Source organism: Bos javanicus, chromosome X (assembly GCF_032452875.1).
Source record: "Bos javanicus breed banteng chromosome X, ARS-OSU_banteng_1.0, whole genome shotgun sequence".
Classification (NCBI taxonomy): Eukaryota; Metazoa; Chordata; class Mammalia; order Artiodactyla; family Bovidae; genus Bos; species Bos javanicus.
The window spans coordinates 84,277,785-84,304,470 of record NC_083897.1 but is presented as its reverse complement, the minus strand read 5'-3'; the positions used below and the strand labels follow the sequence as shown (position 1 = coordinate 84,304,470).

General features: G+C 38.5%; 1 protein-coding gene across 5 annotated transcripts in view; it reads right to left on the bottom strand.

Moving 5' to 3' along the window:
- Positions 1-26,686, bottom strand: part of OPHN1 (oligophrenin 1) — a 635,000-nt gene that overhangs the window by 285,526 nt on the left and 322,788 nt on the right. For all 5 annotated transcript variants that reach the window (XM_061409853.1, XM_061409851.1, XM_061409855.1 and 2 more), the window contains 5 exons: positions 24,399-24,500; positions 13,284-13,394; positions 7,529-7,633; positions 5,399-5,528; positions 2,802-2,905 (listed from right to left, as the gene is read on the bottom strand). In XM_061409853.1, coding sequence (XP_061265837.1) covers positions 2,802-2,905; positions 5,399-5,528; positions 7,529-7,633; positions 13,284-13,394; positions 24,399-24,500 — 552 coding nt within the window. The remainder of the gene's footprint in view (positions 1-2,801; positions 2,906-5,398; positions 5,529-7,528; positions 7,634-13,283; positions 13,395-24,398; positions 24,501-26,686) is intronic.

Sequence of the window (26,686 nt, the reverse complement as noted above, 5' to 3'; positions counted from 1 at the left end):
TCCCATCTCTGTAAGAATTTTCCAGTTTGCTGTGATTCACACAAAGGCTTTAGTGTATTCAATGAAGCAGAAGTAGTTGTTTTTCTGGAATCTCTTTGCTTTTTCTATGCTTTTCTGGAATCTCTTTTGCTTTTTTTATGCTTTTCTGGAATCCCTTTGCTTTTCCAATGATCCAATGGTTGCTCGCAATTTAATCTTTCATTCCTCTGCCCTTTCTACACCCAGCTTGTACAACTGGAAGTTCTCAATTCATGTACTGTTGGAGCCTGGCTTGAAGGATTTTGAGCATTACCTTGCTAGCATGTGAAATGAGTACAGCTGTGAGGTAATTTAAACATTCTTTGGTATTGCCCTTTTTTGGGACTGGAATGAAAACTGACCTTTCCAGTCCTGTGGCCACTGTTGAGTTTTCCAAATTTGCTGGCATATTGAGTGCAGCACTCTAACAGCATCATCTTTTAGGACTTGAAATAGCTCAGGTGGATTTCCCTCACCTCCACTAGCTTTGTTGGTAGTAATGCTTCTGAAGGTGTACTTGACTTCACACTCCAGGTAGGCTGGCTCTAGGTGAATGACCACACAATTGCGGTTGTCTGGGTCATTAAGACCTTTTTTTGTATAGTTCTTCTGTGCAGTCTTGCCACCTCTTGTTAATATCTTTTGCTTCTGTTAGGTCCATACCATTTCTCTCCTTTATTATGCCCATCTTTCATGAAATGTTCCCTTGGCATCTCTAATTATGGACAGAGTTTCATAGCATTGCATAGGAGGGAGTCAACAAAATTATCCTCGAGAAAAAGAAATGCAGAAAGGCAAAATGCTTGTCTTCAGAGACCTTATAAATAGCTGAGAATAGAAGAGAAGTGGAAGGCAAAGGAGAAAAGGAAAAATATACCCATCTCAATGGAGAGTTCCAAGGAATAGCACAAAGAGATAAGAAAGCCTTCTTAAGTGAACAGTGCAAAGAAATAGAGGAAACAATAGAATGGGAAAGACTAAAGATCTCTTCAAGAAAATTAGATATACCAAGGGAATATTTCATGCAAAAATGGGCACAATAAAGTACAGAAAATGTATGCACCTAACAGAAGCAGAAGATATTAAGAAACTATGAAAGTAGTATTAATATCTGCTGCCTGTGGCTTGATCTTTGTTGTAGGACCTAAGAAAGCAATTTTGAAGTCCAAGGTTTGGAAAGTAATGTGTGTAGAAAAAGAGAAGGAAGAGATTACAGGTTGCCTAAAAGCATTTGTTAGTCAGATATTAATACTTAAGCTAACTTCTCACAGAAATGGAACAAATTCTGTGTGACAACACACTTTAATGGAACCACATTTAAAAGTTCTTCAGCAATTGGCAGACCAGAAACTAAAGAGTACTGAAGTCATGAATGAGAAACTTGACCTACATATAAACATGGGTGAAGACTGTGAAAACCCCATTTGGTATGCTCTGTGAGAGGTGCATCCCATGTCTAACCCACATTCAAAGCAGAATCCCAAAATTTCTTGTTAATGACAAAAAAAGAAAAGCAGCTTTTCCTCAAACAGTTTTATAGTTTCTCACCTTACATTTAGGTCTTAAAATCCATTTTGAGTTTATTTTTGTGTTTGGTGTTAGAAATTTTTCTAGTTTCATTCTTTTGCATATAATTGGCCAGTTTTCTCAGTACCACTTGCTGAAGAGACTGTTTCTTGTACATTGTGTATTTTTGTCTCCTTTGTCATAGATAAAGTGTCTCTAGGTGCGTGGATTTATCTCTGGACTTTCTATTTTGTTTCATTGATCCATAATTCTGTCTTTGTGCCAGTACCATACTGTCTTGTTCACTGTAGCTTTGTAGTATGGTCCTATGAACAAGCTACACAAGAGCAATCTTCCCTGGAAATCACCAGCAATGGCCCCAAAACTCTCCAAATTTCTGCCTATGGAAATTGGGTCTTCATGCATCACAACTTTCAATGCTAACAAGTAAACCTTGTTCCATTTTGTAAACAATTTTTAAATAACAGAAACTTTTATTAATTATGCCCTAAGGCCCTGTCTGAAAGACAGTTAAAGTGATATTACTTTTAGAATATGAATAGTCAGTCTATTAGCTTTTATCTTAGGAAACCTTCAGGGTCCTATGTATGTATGTTCCCAAAGCCCATACAAAGATGGGAAAAAGTGAGATGACAGACTAATTTTTTAGCTGGGTGGTCATACATAAAATAGTATAGAATTTATAATATAATAGTATCAAGTTCCTCCTCATGATAGTAAGTGAACTATCATGTCAGTGTGTCGAACTCATGTTGCCATTTTGGGGAGTAGAGGAAAGTCTGGAGGCCTTTCCAGAAGAATTAAGTGCTTAAAGACATTTGAGCATTGCATAAAATGTAGTATATAGGTTATTTCAAATTTAGATGACAGAATATTCCTTTAAAGAAAATGCTTCTTTTTAAACACTATTTTAAAGAATCCATAGTAGAGCCTTCTTAAAAGCAAGTAATACTCTCCTCCTTCAATTTGTCCATATTTTGTTTGTAAATTTTCTTTGTACAATGTGATAGACACTTGTAACAATGATCTAAAAGAGTAAAGGCACTTTACGAAGGCCTGAAATCATTAACAGAGATTCTTCACTCAACTGGGTAGTATCTGGGCCAATGCAAACTTAGGCCAAGGAAAACATATGAAGACATCGGTTCATGTGACAGTGGTAGACTCAATTCTTTGACATGAAGTCAACATATATTCTTTTCTGAGATTCAGTCACAGATGTATTTCAAAAAAATGTGGCCCATAAAAGAACTGACCTGCTGCTTAGCACCTGGCTTCTGATCCATAGGCGTCATAGTGAACGTTTTGGTCTCTTTCTCATATTGGCAGTAGTATTTCACCCAGGATATTCCCAAAGCCCCTACAAAGACAGGCAACAGTGAGCTGACAGAATAAGTATTTTGGCTGCATGGTCAGTTTACCTGTAAGACAGAACCTGTGCACAGGTTACTTTTCATGGTCATGATCCATATCTAGTCCTACCTTTCCCCTGAGCTCCAGCTATGCAGTACCACCAGCCCACTACACATATGGTTGTTGTAATCCTCATCAACTACTTTCCACATCTGCTCTGGCTTGCTCCAAACCACTCTCCTTACTGTGTTCGCTGTGAGTACTCCCATTATACATTTTATTGTATGAGCTATGGACATCTGTAATCTTCTGCTTTTCCTTCCCTATAACCTGCCCTATTTGACTGATGGTAGGGTTCTGCTCATTCTATCCCCTACATGTCTCATTTTTCACTCCTTTTATAGTTGAATTCATTCAAGACTCTATTTCTGATGTTTGGCAAAAAACTGTTTTATAAGATATTCCAAGAAAAACAAAAATTTACTATTTCTCCAATTAATGATTTCAGTGGCCTTCTCTGATTGCTCCTTTCTAGCCTATTCTCTACTCTTTTGTTAGAGAATATTTTTTAATTATATCTCTATTTATATCATTCCTCTTATTATAAACCACCTATGGATTTCCCATTCTTTCCAAATTCCTTAGGTTGGCTCACAAAGCCTTTTATAATGTGACTGTATTTAGCTTTTCAACTTGGCTTTTTCCCCCCCTCACTTCTATGCCCCTGACTCATTGAATTACATTCAGTTATCAAATAAATAGTTGGCGATATAACTGATAGACCAAGTTTAGGACATATTTAATAGTGAACAGGGCACTATTAATAATTGTATATGGACAACAAATATAAACCAGGACTCTTCCTGGATAACGAAGACCCTACAAATAAAATACACTCTCACACACCTCTGTGCCTTGACTCATGCAATGGTATACACCTGGAATTTTCTTTGCCTTTTTTTTTACCTGTCAAACTCCCACTCTTAATTCACATTTCAGTTCGTATATCACTTCCTCAGTGAAGCCCATAGATATATTCTCCAAATGTAATGCTCAACACACTTCATTATAATTCTAAATATACATGTGTCTTCATTAGACTGTAAACTTCTTGAGGTCAAAAACTAAGTTTGATCCATTTTTTGTACTCCCATTGCATTACACATTGTCTGGGAAAAAGGATTTTTAGTAAACATACATTCAACTGAGTAGGAATGTCATATCCATTTGAAAAATTAAAAAACTGGGGAATAGAAGGATCACATAGTTAGTTGATATTAAAGTCAAGACAACATACTCATTACTCTGCCCCTCGTATAACACAGCAGTGGTTCTCAACTAGGAGCAGTTGTGCCTCCCAGAGGACATTTGGCAATGCCAAGAGACATCTTAGGTTATCATAGTTGGGAAGTACTATCAGAATAAAGTGGGGAGAGGCTATAGATACTTCAAAACAGCATATAATGCATAGGATGATCTCTCAAAACAGAAAATTACCCAACCTGAAATGTCAATAGCACTGAGATTGAGAGATCTTGTAACGGACAGGTGAAGAATTGAACCTGACAAATAGAACACACCTTTGAAAATCATCAAAGTGGACTGCTCTAAGGGAGGAAAAGTATGATAATACCAATGCTGAAATACCATGGTTTGTGGATTTCAGTGGGTTTTGCCATTGGTAACCTCTGAATAGTCTCTTCTACCTACTCACTAGGTCAGAGACTCAAGTTACAGGCTTTGGAGATATTGTATCACAATTCAAAAGAAAATCAAATAGCACATACAGGTTTGCATAACATTAGGAGGCAGAGAAGCTTAAACCTCTGAAATATTCATTAACTGAATAAGATAACCCATTTCCCTTAGTTAGTAATGAACAACTGTGTTGTTCACTGAAATCACAATGGTTGGGTAGTGCTTTAAAGGCAACCTTGTGATCCTAAGACAATGGAAGGTATAGGGTACAGTTGTAGGAGCACAGGTTTTGGCATTTCACAAACCTGACTTTACATTTAGCCTTTTTACTTGATAGTTAGGTGACTTCCAGTTAGTGATCTCTCTAAGCCTCCATGGCTTCATGTGAATATTGGTATGGTAAAGTGCTTTCAAAGGTTACATGAAGTAGTATATTTAAAGCACTTAACACCATGCCTGGCACATAATAGGTATAATAAATATTATTTTATATCTCCTCTATCCTACCTTCCTTTTAGTCTAAGTCAGAGTCATTGAAAGCATTAAGCAATTAACAATCCTCATTTTGAATTTCAGAGAAAAACTTAAGTCTTATCATCCCACAGCCTTTGTAATACAAATCCTTAACCTCCCCCTTTAATTTTGCCTTCCTTTTTATTTTCTCTGTTCTTAGGCTGGTTTCCAAAGAGGTATAGCTGGAAGGGGTCTATGAACTATATGGGTGCCTGGGGTTTGGAGAGGCCAAGTAGCAGTGGGTATCAGCCTACTTAAACCCAGTGGCTATCCCTGTATTCCCACACACATTTCTCTTGCGTATAGAGATAGCCTTCAATGGTTGGCTGTCCTGGAAGTTTGCATGTCTGCGGAGCTTCTTTCATCCTTTTCTTAAGTTCTTCCATCTCTTCTCGGGTACTGGAGAAATGATTTCTTGTCTGTCAAGATATTATCATCATAATTATTATCATCAGCACCATCATCATGAATAAGCATTCAATGATCAGAGACTTAGTACAGAGTTTCCTCAGCTTTTATAATGTGCTACAGCATAGCAAAAAACAAGTGTCGAGTGGCATAGTAACTAGAAAACAATTTAGCATAGTTTAACAGTACTAAAGGCTAAAAGGGAGAGAGAAATGTAAATAACAGTGTACCTGGGAGACATTTTCTAATGGAAATCACTAAAGGGTCCAAGAAATAAAAGCTCTAAGAATTCTGAGCATCACACTAACTCTGCCTTACAAAAAGGAAGGCTATAAAGAAGGGTCCCTAGGACAATATTATCATAGCAGCTTCTACATTCTGCCTCAAGTAAAGTTACTGGTTACTTTGACACTGAAACAAACCCTGGCCATTAGAATAAAGGCTATGAGAGTGTGTTCTCTTTGAACATAGGTCAACAGAAAACCTATGTTTTCATGCTCATGAATAAGAAAAGCTAATATTAAGAAGTAGTATGTTTAAAGTACATTACTAAAAAACAATGGCAAAACACAGTTTGAAATGCGTGTATCAGAATCACTAGAGATAAATCTTTAGTGTTTAGTCTCAAGATTGTCACATGATGTTATCGAAAAAGCTGAACTGGGCTGTCCTACCTAGTTGAATTCACTCTGCAGATTATCTTCTGAGTTTGATATATATATATATATATATATATATATATATATATATATATATATGTGTGTGTAAAAGTGAAACTGAAGTCACTCAGTCGTGTCCGACTCTTTGCGACCCCGTGGACTGTGGCCTACCAGGCTCCTCCATCCATGGGATTCTCCAGGCAAGAATACTGGAGTGGGTTGTCATTTCCTTCTCCAGGGGATCTTCCCAACCCAGGGATCAAACCCGGGTCTCCCGCATTGGAAGCAGAGGCTTTAACCTCTGAGTCACCAGGGAAGCCATATATATATGCAAATATTTGTTGCTAAACTCAGACTTTTCAAGTTATATTTGCAGGAAGATTAAGTAATTGAGCTAGTTATAGAAATATATTGTAAATCAGCAGAAGACAGGAACTCTCACATTCTGGTGAAAGAGAGTACCCAGAAAGAAACAAGTGTAAGTCAGAATCTCCTAAACAATGAATTGTTTTCATCCAAAAATTCATCTATAAATTTTATGCAATGTAACAGGTCCAAAATCACTACCTGAGTGGTGCTTTCTTTTCCTGTATCAAACAATTATTCTATACTCTGTGCTTTTTTAACTTTTTTCGTCTTAACTCTATTTTAGCACTTTTCATAAGTAATCATGCTGTATCTCTGTTTATCTCTCTCAGCTCTAAGGCACTGAATAATCCCTGAAGACAAAAACAAACGTGCCTCATTATGGTATGTTCAGTGCATTTTACAATGCCTGACACAAGGTATATGTTCATTATATACCTAAGTAATTGTTAAACGTGGGTTAAATAACTAAATGAGAAAAATGATATGAGACAAGTAAGGGAAGGCTCTGCCTATGCCCATTGATAAGAAACAGCATGGGAAAGATTGAGACAATCTTTCAAGATAATTCATTTAACTATACTAATGTAATGAGAAAAGGAAGGGATGAACGGGCATTCATATTAATAAAACCTACAAAGAGAGTATCTTGACTAACTACCATAAGACCTGACCTGTACTTAAATAAGCCCATCGATGGGTTCTAATCTGGCAGAGATATAGCAAATTAGCAACATTTAATAAATACTGGATAGATGTGTTAGTGGGTGGAAGGGTGGGTTTGAACAACAGTCAGTCTCAAAGACAGGGAATAGTTGAAACTGGAAGAGTAAAAACAATCTATTACACTGAAATATTTGTGATCCACACCAGTTGGTTCACAAATTAGCTGGGATATAATAACCTAAAATTCTAAAGTCAAGATATTGAGAATGAAATCCAATTGCAATGCAAAGACTGGTGAAGAAACCCACAGGAAAACTCACATTCTGTAAACTGAGCTGAAGCTGTTGTTTATACGGGAGGAAATCCTGTGTTAGTTCCACAGTCAAGCTGTTGGAAATGAAGAGGCTATGAAGAAAGGCCAAGACCTAGAGAAAATGTATAAAAACAACTTTATCACCACCGTCTTCACATTAATCAAATACAGGGAAACAAGACACACAAAAAAGAAACTTCACACAGTGTTTAACGAATATAGTCTTCAAAGCAGTAATGCAAACACAAATAGGTCTACACATACCTATTTTTCATTACGTTAAACATTCACACTGGACTCAAATCCAGAGAATAAGAACTACTAACAAATTTATTCAACAATACCCTTTTCAGATAGTATATGAAACCAATCAAAATGTGGATAGGATGAACATAATGTGGGAATCAGTTCAGTTCAGTTCAGTGGCTCATTCGTGTCCGACTCTTTGCGACCCCATGAATCGCAGCACTCCAGGCCTCCCTGTCCATCACCAACTCCCGGAGTTTACTCAACCTCACGTCCACCGAGTCAGTGATGCCATCCAGCCATCTGATCCTCTGTCATCCCCTTTTCCTCCTGCCCCCAATTCCTCCCAGCATCAGAGTCTTTTCCAATGAGTCAACTCTTCGCATGAGGTAGCCAAAGTACTGGAGTTTCAGCTTTAGCATCAGTCCTTCCAAAGAACACCCAGGAGTGATTTCCTTTAGAATGGAGTGGCTGGATCTCCTTGAACTCGAAGGGACTCTCAAGAGTCTTCTCCAACACCACACTTCAAAAGCATCAATTCTTCAGCAGTCAGCTTTCCTCACAGTCCAAATTTCACATCCATACATGACCACTGGAAAAACCATAGCCTTGACTAGATGGACATTTGTTGGCAAAGTAATCTCTACTTTTGAATATGCAGTCTAGGTTGGTCATAACTTTTCTTCCAAGGAGTAAGTGTCTTTTAATTTCATGGCTGCAGCGACCATCTGCAGTGATTTTGGAGGCCCCCAAAATAAAGTATGACACTATTTCCACTGTTTCCCCATCTATTTCCCATGAAGCGAAGGGACCAGATGCCATGATCTTCGTTTTCTGAATGTTGAGCTTTAAGCCAACATTTTTACTCTCCTCTTTCACTTTCATCAAGAGGCTTTTTAGTTCCTCTTCACTTTATGCCATAAGGGTGGTGTCATCTGCATATCTGAGGTTATTGATATTTCTCCCAGCAATCTTGATTCCAGCTTGTGCTTCTTCCAGCCCAGAGTTTCTCATGATGTATTCTACATATAAGTTCAATAAGCAGGGTGACAATATACAGCCTTGACATACTCCTTTTCCTATTTGGAACCAGTCTGTTGTTCCATGTCCAGTTCTAACTGTTGCTTCCTGACCTGCATATAGGTTTCTCAAGAGGCAGGTCAGGTGGTCTGATACTCCCATCTCTTTCAGAATTTTCCACCGTTTATTGTGATCCACACAGTTAAAGGCTTTGGCATAGTCAATAAAGCTGAAGTAGATGTTTCTCTGGAACTCTCTTGTTTTTTCGATGATCCAGCAGATGTTTGCAATTTGATCTCTGGTTCCTCTGCCTTTTCTAAAACCAACTTGAACATCTGGAAGTTCAAGGTTCATGTATTGCTGAAGCCTGGCTTGGAGAATTTTGAGCATTACTTTACTAGTGTGTGAGATGAGTGCAATTGTGCAGTAGTTTGAGCATTCTTTGGCATTGCCTTTCTTTGGGATTGGAATGAAAACTGACCTTTTCCAGTCCTGTGGCCACTGCTCAGTTTTCCAAATTTGCTGGCATATTGAGTGCAGCACTTTCTCGGCATCATCTTTCAGGATTTGAAATAGCTCAACTGGAATTCCATCACCTCCACTAGCTTTGTTCGTAGTGATGCTCCGTAAGTCCCACTTGACTTCACATTGAGGATGTCTGGCTCTAGGTAAGTGATCATACCATCGTGATTATCTTGGTCGTGAAGATCTTTTTTGTACAGTTCTTCTGTGTATTCTTGCCACCTCTTCTTAATATCTTCTGCTTCTGTTAGGTCCATACCATTTCTGTCCTTTATCGAGCTCATCTTTGCATGAAATGTTCCTTTGGTATCTCTGATTTTCTTGAAGAGATCCCTAGTCTGTCCCATTCTGTTGTTTTCCTCTATTTCTTCGCATTAATCACTCGAGGAAGGCTTTCTTATCTCTTCTTGCTATTCTTTGAAACTCTGCATTCAGATGCTTATATCTCGCCTTTTCTCCTTTGCTTTTCACTTCTCTTCTTTTCACAGCTATTTGTAAGGCCTCCCCAGACAGCCATTTTGCATTTTTTTCCATGGGGATGGTTTTGATCCCTGTCTCCTGTACAATGTGAGAATAGCTGTCTTTATATCTTCAGGACTGGCACAGAGTAAGTACTCATAAATACATGCATGTTCAGTCACTTCAGAAGTGTTGGATTCTTTGTGATCCTGTGGACTATATTCTGTCAGGCTCCTCTGTCCATGGGATTGTCCAGGCAAGAATACTGGAGTGGGTTGCCATTCCCTCCTCCAGGGGATCTTCTAGACCCGAGGATTGAACCACTGTCTCCTGCATCTCCAGCATTGCCGGCAGATTCTTTAATGCTGAGCCACTGAGGAAGGAGACTCAAATATTTGTTGATAAAAACAATAAATAAAAATGGATAAATGATCATAATGAACAATATCATAATGCTAAAATATCCAAGGATCTTATTTTGAAAAACAATCTTTAAATTAGAAATGTATTGGGGAGGGGGTGGGACATTGCAGAAGACATAGAAATGATCAATAAAATATATTTTTAATGTTTCAAATGTTCACTCCAATAAAAATCAAATATACACAACGACAAAATAAAAATTTTGTCTGTGAAATACAAACATATTAAAAATCAATGCTCAATACTAGCAATAGTAAAGTGTAATGTGTGTGTGTGTGTGTGTGTGTGTTGATTGCTCAGTTGTGTCAGACTCTTTGCGACCACATAGACTGGAGACTGCTAGACTCCTCTGTCCATGGGATTTCCCAGGCAAGAATATTGGAGTGAGTTGCCCTTCCATTCTCCAGGGTATCTTCCTGATCCAGGGATAAAACTCAGGTCTCCTGCATTGCAGGAGGACTCTTTACCATCTGAGCCACCAGGGAGTAAAGTGTAACAGGAAGTAGTAAAAACTGCTCTATTCTTTTTGAAGAAAGCTGAGCACCAAAGAATTGATGCTTGTGAACTGTGGTGTTGGAGAAGACTCTTGAGAGTCCCTTGGACTGCAAAGAGATCCAACCACTCCATCCTAAAGGAGATCAGTCCTGGGTGCTCATTGGAAGGACTGATGTTGAAGCTGAAACTCCAATACTTTGGCCACCTAATGCAAAGAGTTGACTCAGTAGAAAAGACCCTGCTGCTGGGAGGGATTGGGGGCAGGAGGAGAAGGGTATGACAGAGGATGAGATGGCTGGATGGCATCACTGACTCAATGGACATGAGTTTGGGTGAATTCTGGGAGTTGTTGATGGACAGGGAGGTCTGGCATACTGCAATTCATGGGTTCACAAAGAGTCAGACACAACTGAGCGACTGAACTGAACTGAACTGAATTCATTTTAGAAAGTAAACAACAAAGCACATATAAATATGCACTTACATACTATATGCATACAAACACATCTATATGTGTGTATTAATACATATGTTCAGTTCAGTGCCTCAGTCATGTCCGACTCTTTGCGACCCCATGGACTGCAGCACAACAGGCCTCCCTGTCCATCACCAACTCCCAGAGCTTACTCAAACTCATATCTATAGAGGTGGTGATGCCATCCAGCCATCTCATCCTCTGTTGTCCCCTTCTCTTCCTGCCCCCAATCCCTCCCAGCATCAGAGTCTCTTCCAATGAGTCAACTCTTCACATCAGGTGGCCAAAGTATTGGAGTTTCAGCTTCAACATCAGTCCTTCCAATGATCTCCTTTAGGATGGACTGGTTTTCTGGTTTCTTTCACTCACATCTTAGTCTAACCAATCATTAAGCCCTGCCAGTTTTACTTCCAAAATATATCTCTAATCCAATCATTCTTTTCTATTTCTACTACCACCACCCTAACCCAAAGCAAGATTTTCACTTGCCTAGACCACTGGGATAGGCTAACTCATTTCCTCATTTCCAACATTGTCTTCTTCCAAGCTTCTCCACACAACAAAATCAGCCCATGTCATATCCTATTTAATATACATCAGTGATTTGTTTACTACAGTTCAGACGAAAATCTAACCCCTTCACCATGCCTACAGGTCCTATGCCTTCTTATCAGATATTATTTCCTGCCACCCTCCTTTTCTTTCATCAGTGATACTTGCCTTTCTTTACTAAATTAAGGACTTACTAACACCATTCTCACCATTCTTTACTAACTTAAGGACTATGTACATGTGTTTTTTTCTGTGCCTGCAAAGTTCTCTTCCCATTATTCGCATTGCCTTATCTTTTCCTTCTTTAGATCTCATCTTATATGACACTTTCAGAGATCCCCCTTGACCATTTGACCTAAAGTAGCTGTCTGCTCCTGTTCTTTGTTTTAGCCATTACCATAACACAAACTGGAGAAGGAAATGGCAACCAACTCCAGTGTTCTTGCCTGGAGAATCCCAGGGATGGGGGGCCCTGGTGGGCTGCCGTCTAAGGGGTCACACAGAGTCGGACACGACTGAAGTGACTTAGCAGCAACAACAGCAGCATAACACAAATTATTTTATTTATGTGTATCCTTCTTTCCACCCCATGAAAGTGTAGTCTTCACAAAGACAGAAACTGAGGCTTTTTCACTGTACGATACCCAGTGTTTAGCACAGTGCCTGCATATAACAGAGGTCAATAAATGCTTATTGGATAAATGAATAAATATTTGTTTGCAAATGTACCTATACATTTTTACATATAAATTTGTACATATACAGATACATACAGCTGTGATCACAGATAACATGTACACAGATATACATGCTTATGTGTAATATGTGTACACACACATGCACATGTGTACACACACCCACAACAACAAGTACATAGACACAATAGATAGACAAAATAATATAACAGACACACAGAATTTAGGGGGTAAACACCACAATATTAACAGTGATCATCTCTAAATGGGGGATATGTTGTATTTCTTTTATATATATTAAAATTTTTTTCTAGCTTTTTCTGCAACTTTTTTTACATTGTTTTAATAATAAAAAAGAAAGTTGCTAAAAATCAAAATACTTATCAAACCACAGTACATCATCTTCTATAATATATTAAGGATAATTAATTAGAAAAATATTCAAAGGATAGAAGTAAAAATAGAATGGGAAGTCATTGAATGCAAGAAACATGCATTCTCAGAAGAGTGTCTGGGATATGATAGGTATTTTCAGAAACCTTATGAAAGTGTAAGAGGAAGGAAGGTAGGAGAACAAGGTAAAATGAAGGGTGACAGAAAAAGCAAGGAACAGGAGAAAGGAGAGGAGGAAAAGAAATATAAAGAAAAATCATAGCTATAGAGAGAAATTGCAGGAGGAAGGAAGGTGGGGAAGAGTGAAAGAACATTGGTTAGAGAGCAAGAATAACACAACCCAGTGTGTCTATTTCTTTGACATTCATTATTAAGAACTGACTATATTCATATTCTTCGAGACTCCAATTTTATAATAAAAGTTCTCTACATTTACTTGACATTTGGTAAATATTTTTAGACCATTCATCATTAGAACTTACTGGCTCCACAATATTGAACTTCTTAGACTCTTGAACTTCCTGTATTTGATAAACATAATCGAGGGATGACTCAAAGAAATTGTGCCTTTCCTTGTCCACCTGGAGGTCTGCCTAAAGAAGAAGGGTAATAAATGTCACATATTGGCATAGTCATTCGTGCAAGTCAGTGTTTATGGATGCAACAGAATGCTAGGGCTGGAAGAGAATTATGCTACCAAGCAGTGATCTTATCCCTTTATTTTACAAATAGGGAACATGAAGCCAAGATAGAAAAAGTGACTGATGCACGATATCCGGTTTCTGGCCTAACAAATAAGAAGCTTGGAAGTTATTGTGCTCATCCTCATACAAGGAAAAGCTAAACTGTGAATCAACTACTCTTCTTAGAACCAACACACCACTGAAGTCAAAGGAAAAACAACTGTCTCAAAAATTGGATAGATAGTTGAATATAGACAATCCAAGATTATCAGAGCAGAAGCCCAGAAACAGAAGCCTGTTGCTGCAACAAGTGTCAGACTTTAAGATTTCTTAAAAAACCAATACAATATTGTAAAGTAAAATAAATAAATTAATTAATTTTAAAAAAATCCAAAGACAATAGGGAAGACAAAACACGAAGATACCAGAGGAGATTTTCACTTCTAGCAAGAGTAGTTATAGAAAATTAAGCACAGTCTAAATCCTAGTCAGATAAGTATCAGATCAGATCTGATCAGATCAGTCGCTCAGTCCTGTCCGACTCTTTGCGATCCCATGAATCTCAGCACGCCAGGCCTCCCTGTCCAACACCAACTCCCAGAGTTCACTGAGACTCACGTCTATTGAGTCAGTGATGCCATCCAGCCATCTCATCCTCTGTCATCCCCTTCTCCTCCTGCCCCCAATCCCTCCCAGCATCAGAGTCTTTTCCAATGAGTCAACTCTGCACATGAGGTGGCTAAAGTACTTTAGTTTCAGCTTTAGCATCATTCCTTCCAAAGAAATCCCAGGGCTGATCTCCTTCAGAATGGACTGGCTGGATCTCCTTGCAGTCCAAGGGACTCTCAAGAGTCTTCTCCAACACCACAGTTCAAAAGCATCAATTCCTTGGTGCTCAGCCTTCTTCACAGTCCAACTCTTACATCCATACATGACCACAGGAAAAACCATAGCCTTGAATAGACGGACCTTTGTTGGCAAAGTAATGTCTCTGCTTTTGATATGCTATCTAGGTTGGTCATAACTTTCCTTCCAAGGAGTAAGCGTCTTTTAATTTCATGGCTGCAGTCACCATCTGCAGTGATTTTGGAGCCCAGAAAAATAAAGTCTGACACTGTTTCCACTGTTTCCCCATCTATTTCCCATGAAGTGATGGGACCGGATGCCATGATCTTCGTTTTCTGAATGTTGAGCTTTAAGCCAACTTTTTCACTCTCCACTTTCACTTTCATCAAGAGGCTTTTAAGTTCCTCTTCACTTTCTGCTATAAAGCATAAAACCACATAATAACATCCTTTTATCTCTGTTCCTTTTACCCAGGGCATCATGTTCATCATTCAACAAAATGTTACAAAGTGTACAAAAAAGTGAAATACACCAACAAACACAGTCTAAAGAACCAGCATCAGTTCAGTTCAGCTCAGTTGCTCAGTCATGTCCAACTTTTTGCGACCACATGGACTGCAGCACACCAGGCCTCCTTGTCCATCACCAACTCCCAGAATTTACCCCAACTCATATCCATTGAGTCGGTGATGCCATCCAACCACCTCATCCTCTGTAGTCCCCTTCTCCTCTCACCTTCAATCTTTCCCAGTATCAGGGTCTTTTCAAATTAGTCAGCCCTTCACATCAGGTGGCCAAAGTATTAGAGTTTCAGCTTCAACATCAGTCCTACCAATGAACACTCAGGACTGATCTCCTTTACGATGGACTGGTTGCATCTCTTGGCAATCCAAGGGACTCTAAAGAGTATTCTCCAACACCACAGTTCAAAACCATCAATTCTTCAACACTCAGCTTTCTCCACAGTCCAACTCTCACATCCATACATGACTACTGGAAATACCATAGCCTTGACTAGGCAGACCTTTGCTGGCAAAGTAATGTGAGACTCTGATAGTTCTGTGGAGCTCACACAATCTGACTTTACTCACATGGAACACTTCTAAGAAAAAAGAACACTTCTAAGATGTTGGCAAAGTAATGCTATTCTTTGGAACTCTGTATTCAGATGGGTATATCTTTCCTTTTCTCCTTTGCTTTTTGAATCTCTTCTTTTCTCAACTATTTGTAAGGCCTCCTCAGACAACCATTTTGCTCTTTTGCATTTCTTTTTCTTGGGGATGGTTTTGATCACCACCTCCTATACAATGTTATGAACCTCCATTCATAGTTCTTAGGGTACTCTCTCTATCAGATCTAATCCCTTTAATCTATTTGTAACTTCCACTGTATAATCGTAAGGGATTTGATCTAGGTCATACCTGAAATGGTCTAGTGGTTTTCCCTACTTTCTTCAATTTAAGTCTGAATTTTACAATACGGAGTTCATGATCTAAGTCACAGTCAGCTCCAGGTCTTGTTTTTTCTGACTGACTAGAATTTCTCCATCTTCAGCTGCAAAGAATATAATGAATCTGATTTTGGTATTGACCATCTGGTGATGTCCATGTTTAGAGTCATCTGTTGTTTCGTTGGAAGAGGGTGTTTGCTATGAGCAATGTGTTCTCTTGGCAAAACTCTGTTAGCTTTGCCCTGCTTCATTTTGTACTCCAAGGTCAAAGTTTCCTGTTCCTGCAGGTATCTCTTGACTTCCTACATTTGCATTCCAGTCCCCTATGATGAGAAGGACATCTTTTTTGTTGTTGTTAGTTCTAGAATGTGTGGCAGTTCTTCATAGAACTGCTCTACTTCAGCTTCTTTGGCATTAGTGGTTAGGGCATACATTTGATTACTGTGATGTATGGTTTGCCTTGAAAGCAAACTGAGATCTTTCTATCGTTTTTGAGATTGCACCCAAGTACTGCATTTTGGACTCTTTTGTTGACTGTGAGGGCCACTCCATTTCTTCTAAGGGATTTTTGCCCACAATATAATAAAATGGTCATCTAAATTAAATGGACCATTCCCATCCATTTTAGTTCACTGATTCCTAAAATATCAATGTTCACTCTTGCCTTCTCCTGTTTGAACACTTCCAATTTACCTTGATTCACTGACCTAGCATCCAAGGCTCTTATGCAATGTTGTTCTTTACAACATAGGACTTTACTTTCACCACCAGACACATGCACAACTGGGCACTGTTTCCGCTTCAGCTCAGCCTCTTCATTCCTTCTGGAGCTATTTCTCTGCTCTTCTCCAGTAGCATATTGGGCACCTACCAACTTGGGGAGTTCATCCTTCATTGTCACATCTTTTTGCCTTTTCATACTATTCATGGGGTCCTCACAGCAAGAATGCTGTAGTGATTTGCCATTCCCTTCTCCAGTCCAACATGTTTTATCAGAACTCTCCACCATATCCCATCTGTCTTGGGTTGCCCTACACAGCACTGCTCATAGTTTCATTGAGTTAGACAAGGTTGTGATCCATATGATCAATTTGGTTAGTTTTCTGTGATTGTACACCTAGTGCAGAACCTAAAATAAAAAACTTACTGTTGGAAAACCTCATAGAAAAAAGCATATCTATTCCTGACCTATCAAATGCAATGCTAGTTATCTTTTTAAATTTTTCAAATTGAGGAATAATTACTTTACAATATTGATTTGCTTTCTGCCAAACATCAACATGAATCAGTCATACGTATACATACGTCCCTGTACTCTTGAACTTCCTTCCCACCTCCCACCCTTTCCACCCCTCTAGGTTGTTACAGACCCCTAGTTTGAGTTCCCTGAGTTATACAGGAAATTTCCAATGGCTATCCATTTTACAAGTCATAGCATAGATGCTTTCATGCTACTGTCTCCATTTGTCTTACCCTCTCTTTCCTCCCCTCCACCATGTCCATACATCCATCAGTATATCTGTCTTCATTTCTGCCCTGCAAATAGGTTCATCAGTACCATCTCTCTAGATTCCATATATATATATATATATACACACATATATATATGTGTGTGTGTGTGTGATATATATTTGTTTTTGTCTTTCTGACTTAATCCATTCTGTATAATAGGCTCTAGGTTCATCCACCTCATTAGAACTGGCTCAAATGCATTCTTGTTTATGGCTGAGTAATATTCCATTTTATATATGCACCACAGCTTCTTTATCCACTCATCTGTCAATGGACATTTAGGTTGCTTCCATGTCTCAGCTAGTGTAAATAGTGCTGCAGTGAACACTGGGGTACATGTGTCTTTTTCAATTTTGGTTTCCTCATGGTATATGTCTAGAAGTGGTATCGCTGGGTCATATGGTAGTTTTATTAATAGTTTTATAAGGAATCTCCATACTGTCCTCCATAGTGTCTGTATCAATTTACATTCCCACCAACAGTGCAAGACCATTCCCTTTTCTCCACATCCTCCCCAGCACTGTTTTGTGGATTTTTTTATGGTAGGCATTCTGTGTATTGATCTTGTATCCAGTGATACTGAATTTGCTGATTAGCTCTAATAATTTTGTTATATAATCTTTAGGATTTTCTACATACAATATCATGTCATCTGCAAATAGAGTTTCACTTCTTCCTTTCCAATCTCAGTCACCTTTCCAATCTGGATTCCCTTTATTTCTCATTCTTCTCTGATTGCCATAGTTGAGAATTCCAAAACTATGTTAAATAATAGTGGCAAGAGTAGGCAGGCTTGTCTTGCTCCTGATCTTAGAGGGAATGCTTTCAGTTTTTCACCATTGAGAATACTGTTTGCTGTGGGTTGGCTGTATTTGACCTTTATTATGTTAAGTTCCTTTTATGTCCAATTTTTGAAGTTTTATTATAAATGGGTATTGAATTCTGTCAAAGTTTTTTCTGCATCTATTGAGATTTTGATATGGATTTTATCTTTCTATTTATTAACATGATGTCTCCCATTGACTGACTTGTGTGTATTGAAGAATCCTTGCATAATTGGGATAAACCTGACTTGATCATGGTGTATGATATTTTAATCTTTTTTTGAATTCTGTTTGCTAGAATTTTGTTGAGGGTGTTTGCATCTATGTTCATCAGTGATATTGGCCTGTAATTTTCTTTTTTGTGTGTGATGTCTTTGTCTGGTTTTGGTATTAGGGTGATGGTGACCTCACAGAATGTATTCGCAAATATTCCTTTCTCTGCAATTTTTGGAAGAGTTTCAAAAGAATAGGCATTAGCTCTTCTCTAAATGTTTGACAGAATTCTGTGAAGCCATTTGGACCTGGGTTTCTGTTTTTTGGGGAGACATTTTATCACAGTTTCAATTTCAGTGTTTGTGATTGGCTTATTCATACTTTCTATTTCTTCCTGGTTCAATCTTGGAAGGCTGAACTTTTCAAAGAATCTATCCATTTCCTCCAGCTTGTCCATATTTGGCATATAGTTGCTCTTAATTATCTCTTATGATCCTTTGTATTTCTGCATTTTCCTGTTCTAACCTCTCCATTTTCATTCCTAATTTTGTTCATTTGATTTTTCTCCCTTTTTTTCTTGATGAGTTTGGACAATGGTTTTTTTCAATATTGTTTCTGTTCTCAGAGAACCAGCTTTTAGTTTTATTAATCTTTACTATTGTTTCCTTCATTTCTTTTCATCTATTTCTGCTCTGATATTATGATTTCTTTCCTTCTACTAACTTTGGTATTTTGTGTTATTCTTTTTCCAGCTGTTATTTGACATGTAAATTTGTCTATTCAATGTTTTTCTTATTTTTTAAGGTAAGATTGATTGTATTGCTTTAAACTTCCTTCTTAGAACTGCTTTTGCTGCATCTCACAGGCTTTGGGTTGTCATATTTTTGCTGTCATTTTTTACCTAGGAATATTTTAACTTTCCTTCTTCCTTCAGTAACCTATTCATTACTTAGAAATGTATTATTTAATCACTATGTGTGTGCTTTCACAGTCTTTTTTCTTCTGTAACTGATATCTAGTCTCACAGTGTTATGGTCAGGAAAGATGCTTGATATGATTCCAATTTTCTTCAGTTCACTTAGGCTTGATTTGTGATCCAAGATGTGGTCTATTCTGGAGAATGTTCCATGTTCACTTGAGAAGAAAGTGTATTCTTCTGCATTTGGATGGAATGTCCTGAATATATCAATTAGGTCCATTTTGTCTAAAATTTCAATTAAGGTTTGTGTTTCCTTATCAATTTTCTTATTTGATGATATGTCCTATGGTGTAAGTGGGATGTTACAGTCGCCTACTATTATTGTGTTACTGGCAATTTCCTCTTGTATGTCTGTTAGAGTTTGCCTTATGTGTTGAGGTGTTCCAATGTTGGGTGCATAATTATTTAAAATTTTTATGTCTTCTTGGATTAATCCCTTGATCATTATACATTGTCCTTTTTTATCTCTTGTAATATTTTTTATTTTAAAGTCTGTTCTGTCTGATATGAGGATGGACACTCTGGCTTTCTTTTGATTTCCATTTGCATAGAATATCTTTTTTCCATCCTCTTACTTTCAGTCTTTATCTGTCACTAGATCTTAAAGTGGGTTTCTTGTAGACATCATATATATGGGTCTTGTTTTTGTATCCATTCAGCCAGTCAGAGTTTATTAGTTGTGGTGTTTAATTCATTTACATTTAAAGTAATTATTTTTATATATGTTCCTACTGGCATTTTCATAATTGTTTTGGTTTGTCTTTGTAGGTCTCTTCTTTCTCTTGTGTTTCTTGCCTATCAGTTCAGTTCAGTTGCTCAGTCGTGTCTGACTCTTTGCGACCCCATAAATCACACATAAATCACAGCACGCCAGGCCTCATCACCTGGAGTTCACTCAGACTCACGTCCATCAAGTCAGTGATACCATCCAGCCATCTCATCCTCTGTCATCCCCTTCTCCTCCTGCCCCCAATCCCTCCCAGCATCAGAGTCTTTTCCAATGAGTTAACTCTTTGCATGAGGTGGCCAAAGTACTGGAGTTTCAGCTTTAGCATCATTCCTTCCAAAGAACACCCAGGGCTGATCTCCTTCAGAATGGACTGGTTGGATCTCCTTGCAGTCCAAGGGACTCTCAAGAGTCTTCTCCAACACCACAGTTCAAAGGCATCAATTCTTCGGCGCTTAGCCTTCTTCACAGTCCAACTCTCACATCCATACATGACCACTGGAAAAACCATAGCCTATAGCAATGCCTTTAACATTTGTTGTAAAGCTGGTTTGGTGGTGCTAAACTCACTTAAATTTTGCTTGTCTGTAACACTTTTGTTTTCTCTATCAGTTTTGAATAAGATCCTTGCCAGGTAGTGCAATCTTGGTTATGGATTTTTTTTTCTTTCAGTACTTCAAATATATCCTGCCATTTCCTTCTGGACTGCAGAGTTTCTGCTGAAAGATCAGCTGTTAATCATATGGGTTTCCCTTTGTACGTTACTTGTTCCTTTTCCCTTGCTGCTTTTAATTTTTTTTCTTTGTATTTACTATTTGTTAGTTTGATTAGTATGTGTCTTGACATGTTTCTCCTTGCGTTTATCCTATATAGAACTCTCTGCGCTTCTTGGACTTGATTGACTATTTTCTTTCCCATATTGGGTAAGTTTTTTTTTTTAACCATAACCTTTTCAAAAATTTTCTCAGACCCCTTGTTTTTCTCTTCTTCATCTGAGACCACTATAATTAGAATGTTGGTACATTTAACATTGTCCCAGATGTCTCTGAGGTTATCCTTAATTATTTTGATTCCATTCCTTTATTCTGCTCTTTAGCAGTTATTTCCACCATTCTATCTTCCAGCTCACTTATCTGTTCTGCCTCAGTTATTCTACTATTGATTACTTCCAGAGTACTTTTAATTTCAGTAATTGTGCTATTCATCTGTTTATTTCCTCTAGGTCCTTGTTAAGTGTGTTAATTTATTCTTGCATTTTCTCCATTCTATTTTTGAGGCCTTAGTACATCTTTAGTATCATTACTTTGAATTCTTTTTCAGGTAGTTTGCCTATTTCCTCTTCATTTGTTTGGTCTTGTGAAATTCTACCTTGTTCCTTCATTTGTGCTGTATTTCTCTGTCTTTTCATTTTTTTCTAACTTAATGTGTTTGAGGTCTTCTTTTCCAAGGCTTTATGGTTGTATTTCTTCTTCCTTTTGGGTTCTACCCTCAATAGGTAATGTTGGTCTAGTGGTTTGTGTTGCCTTCGTGTTGGGGGTGACTTGTGCCTGCATTTTCTCCCCTCTGATAGGCAGGGTTGTGTGAAGTGGTATATTTTGGAGTGTCTGAGGGAATCCTATCTGGTGATGACTGTTTTTGTGTTTTTGTCTTGTTTGTTGCTTGGGTGAGGCATCCTGCACTGGGTGCCGTCAGCAGCTGTGTGATACTAGGTTTTGTATACAGGTGTAGGCCTTCATGGAATTTCTCACTAATTAATACTCCCTGGGATTAGGAGTTCTCTGGCACTCTGAGGTCCTGGATTCAGTACTCCCACTCCAAAGACTCAGGCCCAATCCCTGGTCAGGGGACTGAGATTCCTCAAGTTGTTTGTTATGGCATTAAATGGGATTAAAACAAACACACAGAGATGAATAACAAAACATTGAAAGAAACAAAAGACAAACCCAGACAAACGGTAAATACAAATCAAACAGAAAATTACAAAAACAGTGGAACATATACACATACACATACTTAACACATACACAAACATAACAAAAATATTCCAAAGAAATGAAAGTACAAGAGACGGACTTGGCAAGCAAAGGAAACCAAAAATGATATCAACCAATTGAAAACAGAGCCAATTAAAACTTAAACTGGAAAACAGAACCAAAGCAGAGTGCCAATTGGGGAATAAAGCAAAGAAGACAAAACAAATTAACAAACACGGTGAAAAAAGAATAAAATAAGGGGAAAAAAAAGAAAAAGAAAAGGAAGAAAAAAGAAAAGTGAGGTTAAATAGAAGTATGTAAAAATTATTTAAATATATTAAACAACTGCAGCAGGAAAATAATTTTTTAAAAACAGTCAAACAGAAGAAAAACAAAAAATTCAAAAAGGAAAAAAAAATCCACAGCACCACAGAAGGCCAGTGCAGAGGTAGAAGTATATAATGGAAATGAACATTGTGATTTTTAAAAAAAGAAAAAAGTCTCAAGGTCATTATTCTTAGTTGTGGAGTCAGTGGCCCATGAATGAGGTTGGACCAGCGCCATGTAAAGGTTTCCTGGTTGGGGGGACTTGTGCCTGTGTTCTGGTTGATGGAACTGGGTCTCATCTCTCTAATAGGTAGCACTATGACCAGTAGGTTTTGGTGTATCTATGGGTTCAGTGTTGCTTTGGGCAGCCTGTCTGCTAGTGTGTAATGTTTTGTTTCTGTTTTCTTGAAGGATTAGCATGGGGTGGGTATTGGTGTTTGCTGTCCTTTGGGTGGGCTTGGCTTTGGTGTTGAGATGGAGGCCTTTCAGGGTCTCTTATCTATTAATGTTCCCTAGGGTCGGTATACTCTAGTGGTTCAAAGCCTTGGGCTTGCGTCTCTACCTCAGGGGTTCAGGCTCGTTGCCTATTGAAGCTCCAAGACCTCACAAGCCACACAACGCAAAAGACAAGTTCCCTATATTAGTGGTAAAGGCAACACTCAGCAGCCCAGAATACTCAATGAAACCTACACCAAAGTCTTCTAATACTTCTAGGAAGGTCTCTGAAACTTGTGGGCAGCATGGAGTCAGTCTCACATCTGGCCTCAATTCAGTTCATAGTAGCTCCTAAAGTTCACCGTTTCTCCTAGAGTCCACAGTCTGTTCCCCACCTGGACATAAGAGAGTGAAGGCTGAGGCTCATTAATGCTCACTTGCTCTCTTGGGCTGGGGAGAGAGGAGGATATGGCAGCCACATATGAGTTGTACAAGGGAATGCCTATGAAAGTAGTAAGCTGTTGGATGCTGTTACAGTCTAAGGCAGCTTGTGAATTTTCCCAGAGAAAACTGGGGTCTAGGGACCCCAGTTCATGGGTCTCTAGAAAGAGCCAAGCTGTTAAAGTTCCCTGCAAGGTGTGGGCAGTAACCTGTGCCTGCTCATGGCCTGGTGCTAGCTGCAACCTCTGGGATTGGCAATGTATCAGCAGTGTTTTTTCTGTTGCTTCCAGCACCTTTCCTGGCTTTGGCAGTGGCAGGCATGTCTAATTCCACAGCCTTGTCAAAGTAGCACTCTCAGCACACATTGTCAAGGCCACCAGCCCCCTACCTCTCCTTGGGATCTTCATTGGAGCCTGGCTCCCTGCATGGCCACTCCCCCATTCCAGGTTGGGGCTTGTAAGCTGCTTATGGGCTGAGAAGTGCTGTTAGGCAGCTTTCTCAGTATTTTGCCTTCTGAGTCGCTGCTGTTGCACAGCACTCTGAGGTTTCACAGCTCCCCACTTGGTCCCGCCTGTGAGGGGCTTTATAAGTGCTCAGAAACTTTTCCTCCTTCATGACTCCCTACCTCTCTTGGGGCACAAACTCCCGCCCTGAAGTCCTTTGTCTTTGTGTGTGTGTGTGTTTATCCTTTGTCCTACCTCATTCTAAGGAGATTTGCTTGCTTTTTTGGAGGTTTGGAGTGTTCTGCTGTCATTTAGAAGCTGTTCTGTAGGACTTGTTCTATATTCTGATGAATTTTTTATGTATTTGTGGGAGGCAGGTGATCTCCCCATCTTACTCCTTCATCATCTTCTTCTGTCCTACAATGCTAGTTTAACTCTATAACCTCATCTGGAATCAAAAACTTAGAACTGGAAGGGATCTGTGAGTGGTACCACACTTCCTTTGACAGAGAAACTGAGGCCAGGAAAGAAATATCTTATCCAAAGTCACACTGTGAGTTTGTGGAGGAGCTGACTTAAGAACTCAGGAGTCCTGAGACCCTGGCCATAGTTTAATCTGCAAGCACAACCATTATACATGGTTCTCTGCTGAGGCAGAGTAAGAGAAAACCCTTGCAATAGGAAGCTGCCATGTACCAAGGCATACCTGGTAACAGAAGGCAGGGACAGGCTTTTTGAACATACCTCTTGTAACTGAGATTCTTTCTTTTTGGAAGACAGATGTAAGTGCCGATCCAGTAAGGAATAAAACCTCTCTCCATCCTTTTCAAATTTCTTTTTCCGCTCCTAGAGGTGAGAGAGAAGGTAAAGAGTAAGATGTCTGTGATTTTAATTTAATCTGCTCAGAAATGAGAATGAACAACACAGTGTCAGAAAAGCAAGTCAGGATTTTGTCTCAGCAGTTTCAGCTTCTTCAAATATAACCTTGAACAACTTCACCTATGCAAAGGGTAGTTCCTATTGGTATAGCTAAAGGCTCTGGGAGCTAATGCTCAGACAATGGCACTTAAAATTCACCTGTATACCAGTTAATTTTTTTTTTCTCCTCAATATTTTCACATGTATAAACTACATTAATTTTTGAAAAGAAGAAGGAACACAATAGTCAACAGTGAATATGCCTTTCAAATGTTAATTTATAATGCATATAGACAGTCCAATAATAAGTAAAACAATCCCCAAAAAATTGGAATCTAAGACTGAATCTGTAAATTTTAAGTTCTTTGATACTGTTTAAGCATTTCAGTACAACATGTTAAAAGATGATGTTAAAGATATGAAAAAATCCTGCAAGGCTTAACTGAAAATCAGGAGTTGAAAAGCCTTATGAGGGATGGAAGACTCACTCGTTATTTGTGTTAAGCTCTCTGCCTCTCAGCACAACAATTAATAGAAATCACACAGTCTCCAAAGGAGCACTAAGAATGCTAGCTTGTCACAGACTAATGCTGACATCCTGGAATCCTCTCAGCACCACATTGGGAAATTCATGTAAAAAGCTTGTGTTGTCACATAGGAAATCTAAACTCACTGAGTACCTATAGCATGCCAAGTATTAGATGAGGCAAAGCAAGTTACACACAGGAAAAGAATATACCTCACCCGTGGTTTATTTCTAGAGGCAATCTATTGCTGGGCAGAAAGCCAGGACAAAACTGAATGACCTCTTATCTGTCAAGAATGTGCTTTTTACATAAACTCAAAATGAATTAAAGACCTAAATGTATGACCAGAAACTATAAAACTCTTAGAGGAAAATATAGGCAGAACACTCGATAACATAAATCAAAGTAAGATCCTCTATGATCTGCCTCCTAGAGTAATGGAAATAAAAACAAAAGTAAACAACTGGGACCTGATTAAACTTAAAAGCTTTTGCCCGGCAAAGGAAACTAAAAGCAAGGTAAATAGACAACCCTTAGAATGGGAGAAAATCAATAAAACAACTGACAAAGGATTAATTTTCAAAATATACAAGCAACTCATACAACTCAATACCAGAAAAACAAACAACCCAATCAAAAAGTGGGAAAAAGACCTAAACGGACTTTTCTCCAAAGAAGACAGACAGAAGGCTAGAAAACACATGAAAAGATGTTTAACATCACTCATTATTAGAGAAATGCAAATCAAAACCATAATTAGATATCATCTCACACCAGCCAGAATGGCCATCATCAAAAAGTCTACAAACAATAAATGCTGGAGAGCGTGTGGAGAAAAAGGAATGCTCTTGCACTGTTGGTGGGAATGTAAATTGATACAGCCACTATGGAAGATGGTACGGAGATTCCTTAAAAAACTAGGAATAAAACCACTATATGAAACTGGAGCCTATTCTACAGAGTGAAGTAAGCCAGAAGGAAAAACACCAATACAGTATACTAACGCATATATATGGAATTTAGAAAGATGGTAACAATAACCCTGTGTACGAGACAGCAAAAGAGACACTGATGTATAGAACAGTCTTATGGACTCTGTGGGAGAGGGAGAGGGTGGGAAGATTTGGGAGAATGGCATTGAAACATGTAAAATATCATGTATGAAATGAGATGCCAGTCCAGGTTCGATGCACGATACTGGATGCTTGGGGCCAGAGCACTGGGACGACCCAGAGGGATGGTATGGGGAGGGAGGAGGGAGGAGGGTTCAGGATGGGGAACACATGTATACCTGTGGCGGATTCATTTTGATATTTGGCAAAACTAATACAATTATGTAAAGTTTAAAAATAAAATAAAAACAAAACAAAACAAAAAACCACCATATGACCCAGCAAACCCACTCCTAGGCATATTCCCTGAGGAACTCAAAACTGAAAGAGACACACGTATTTCAATGTTCATTGCAGTACTATTTACAATAGCTAGAACATGGAAGCAACCTAGGTGTCCATTGACAGACAAATGGATAAAGAAGTCGTGGTATATATATATATACAATGGAATATTACTCATCCATAAAAAGGA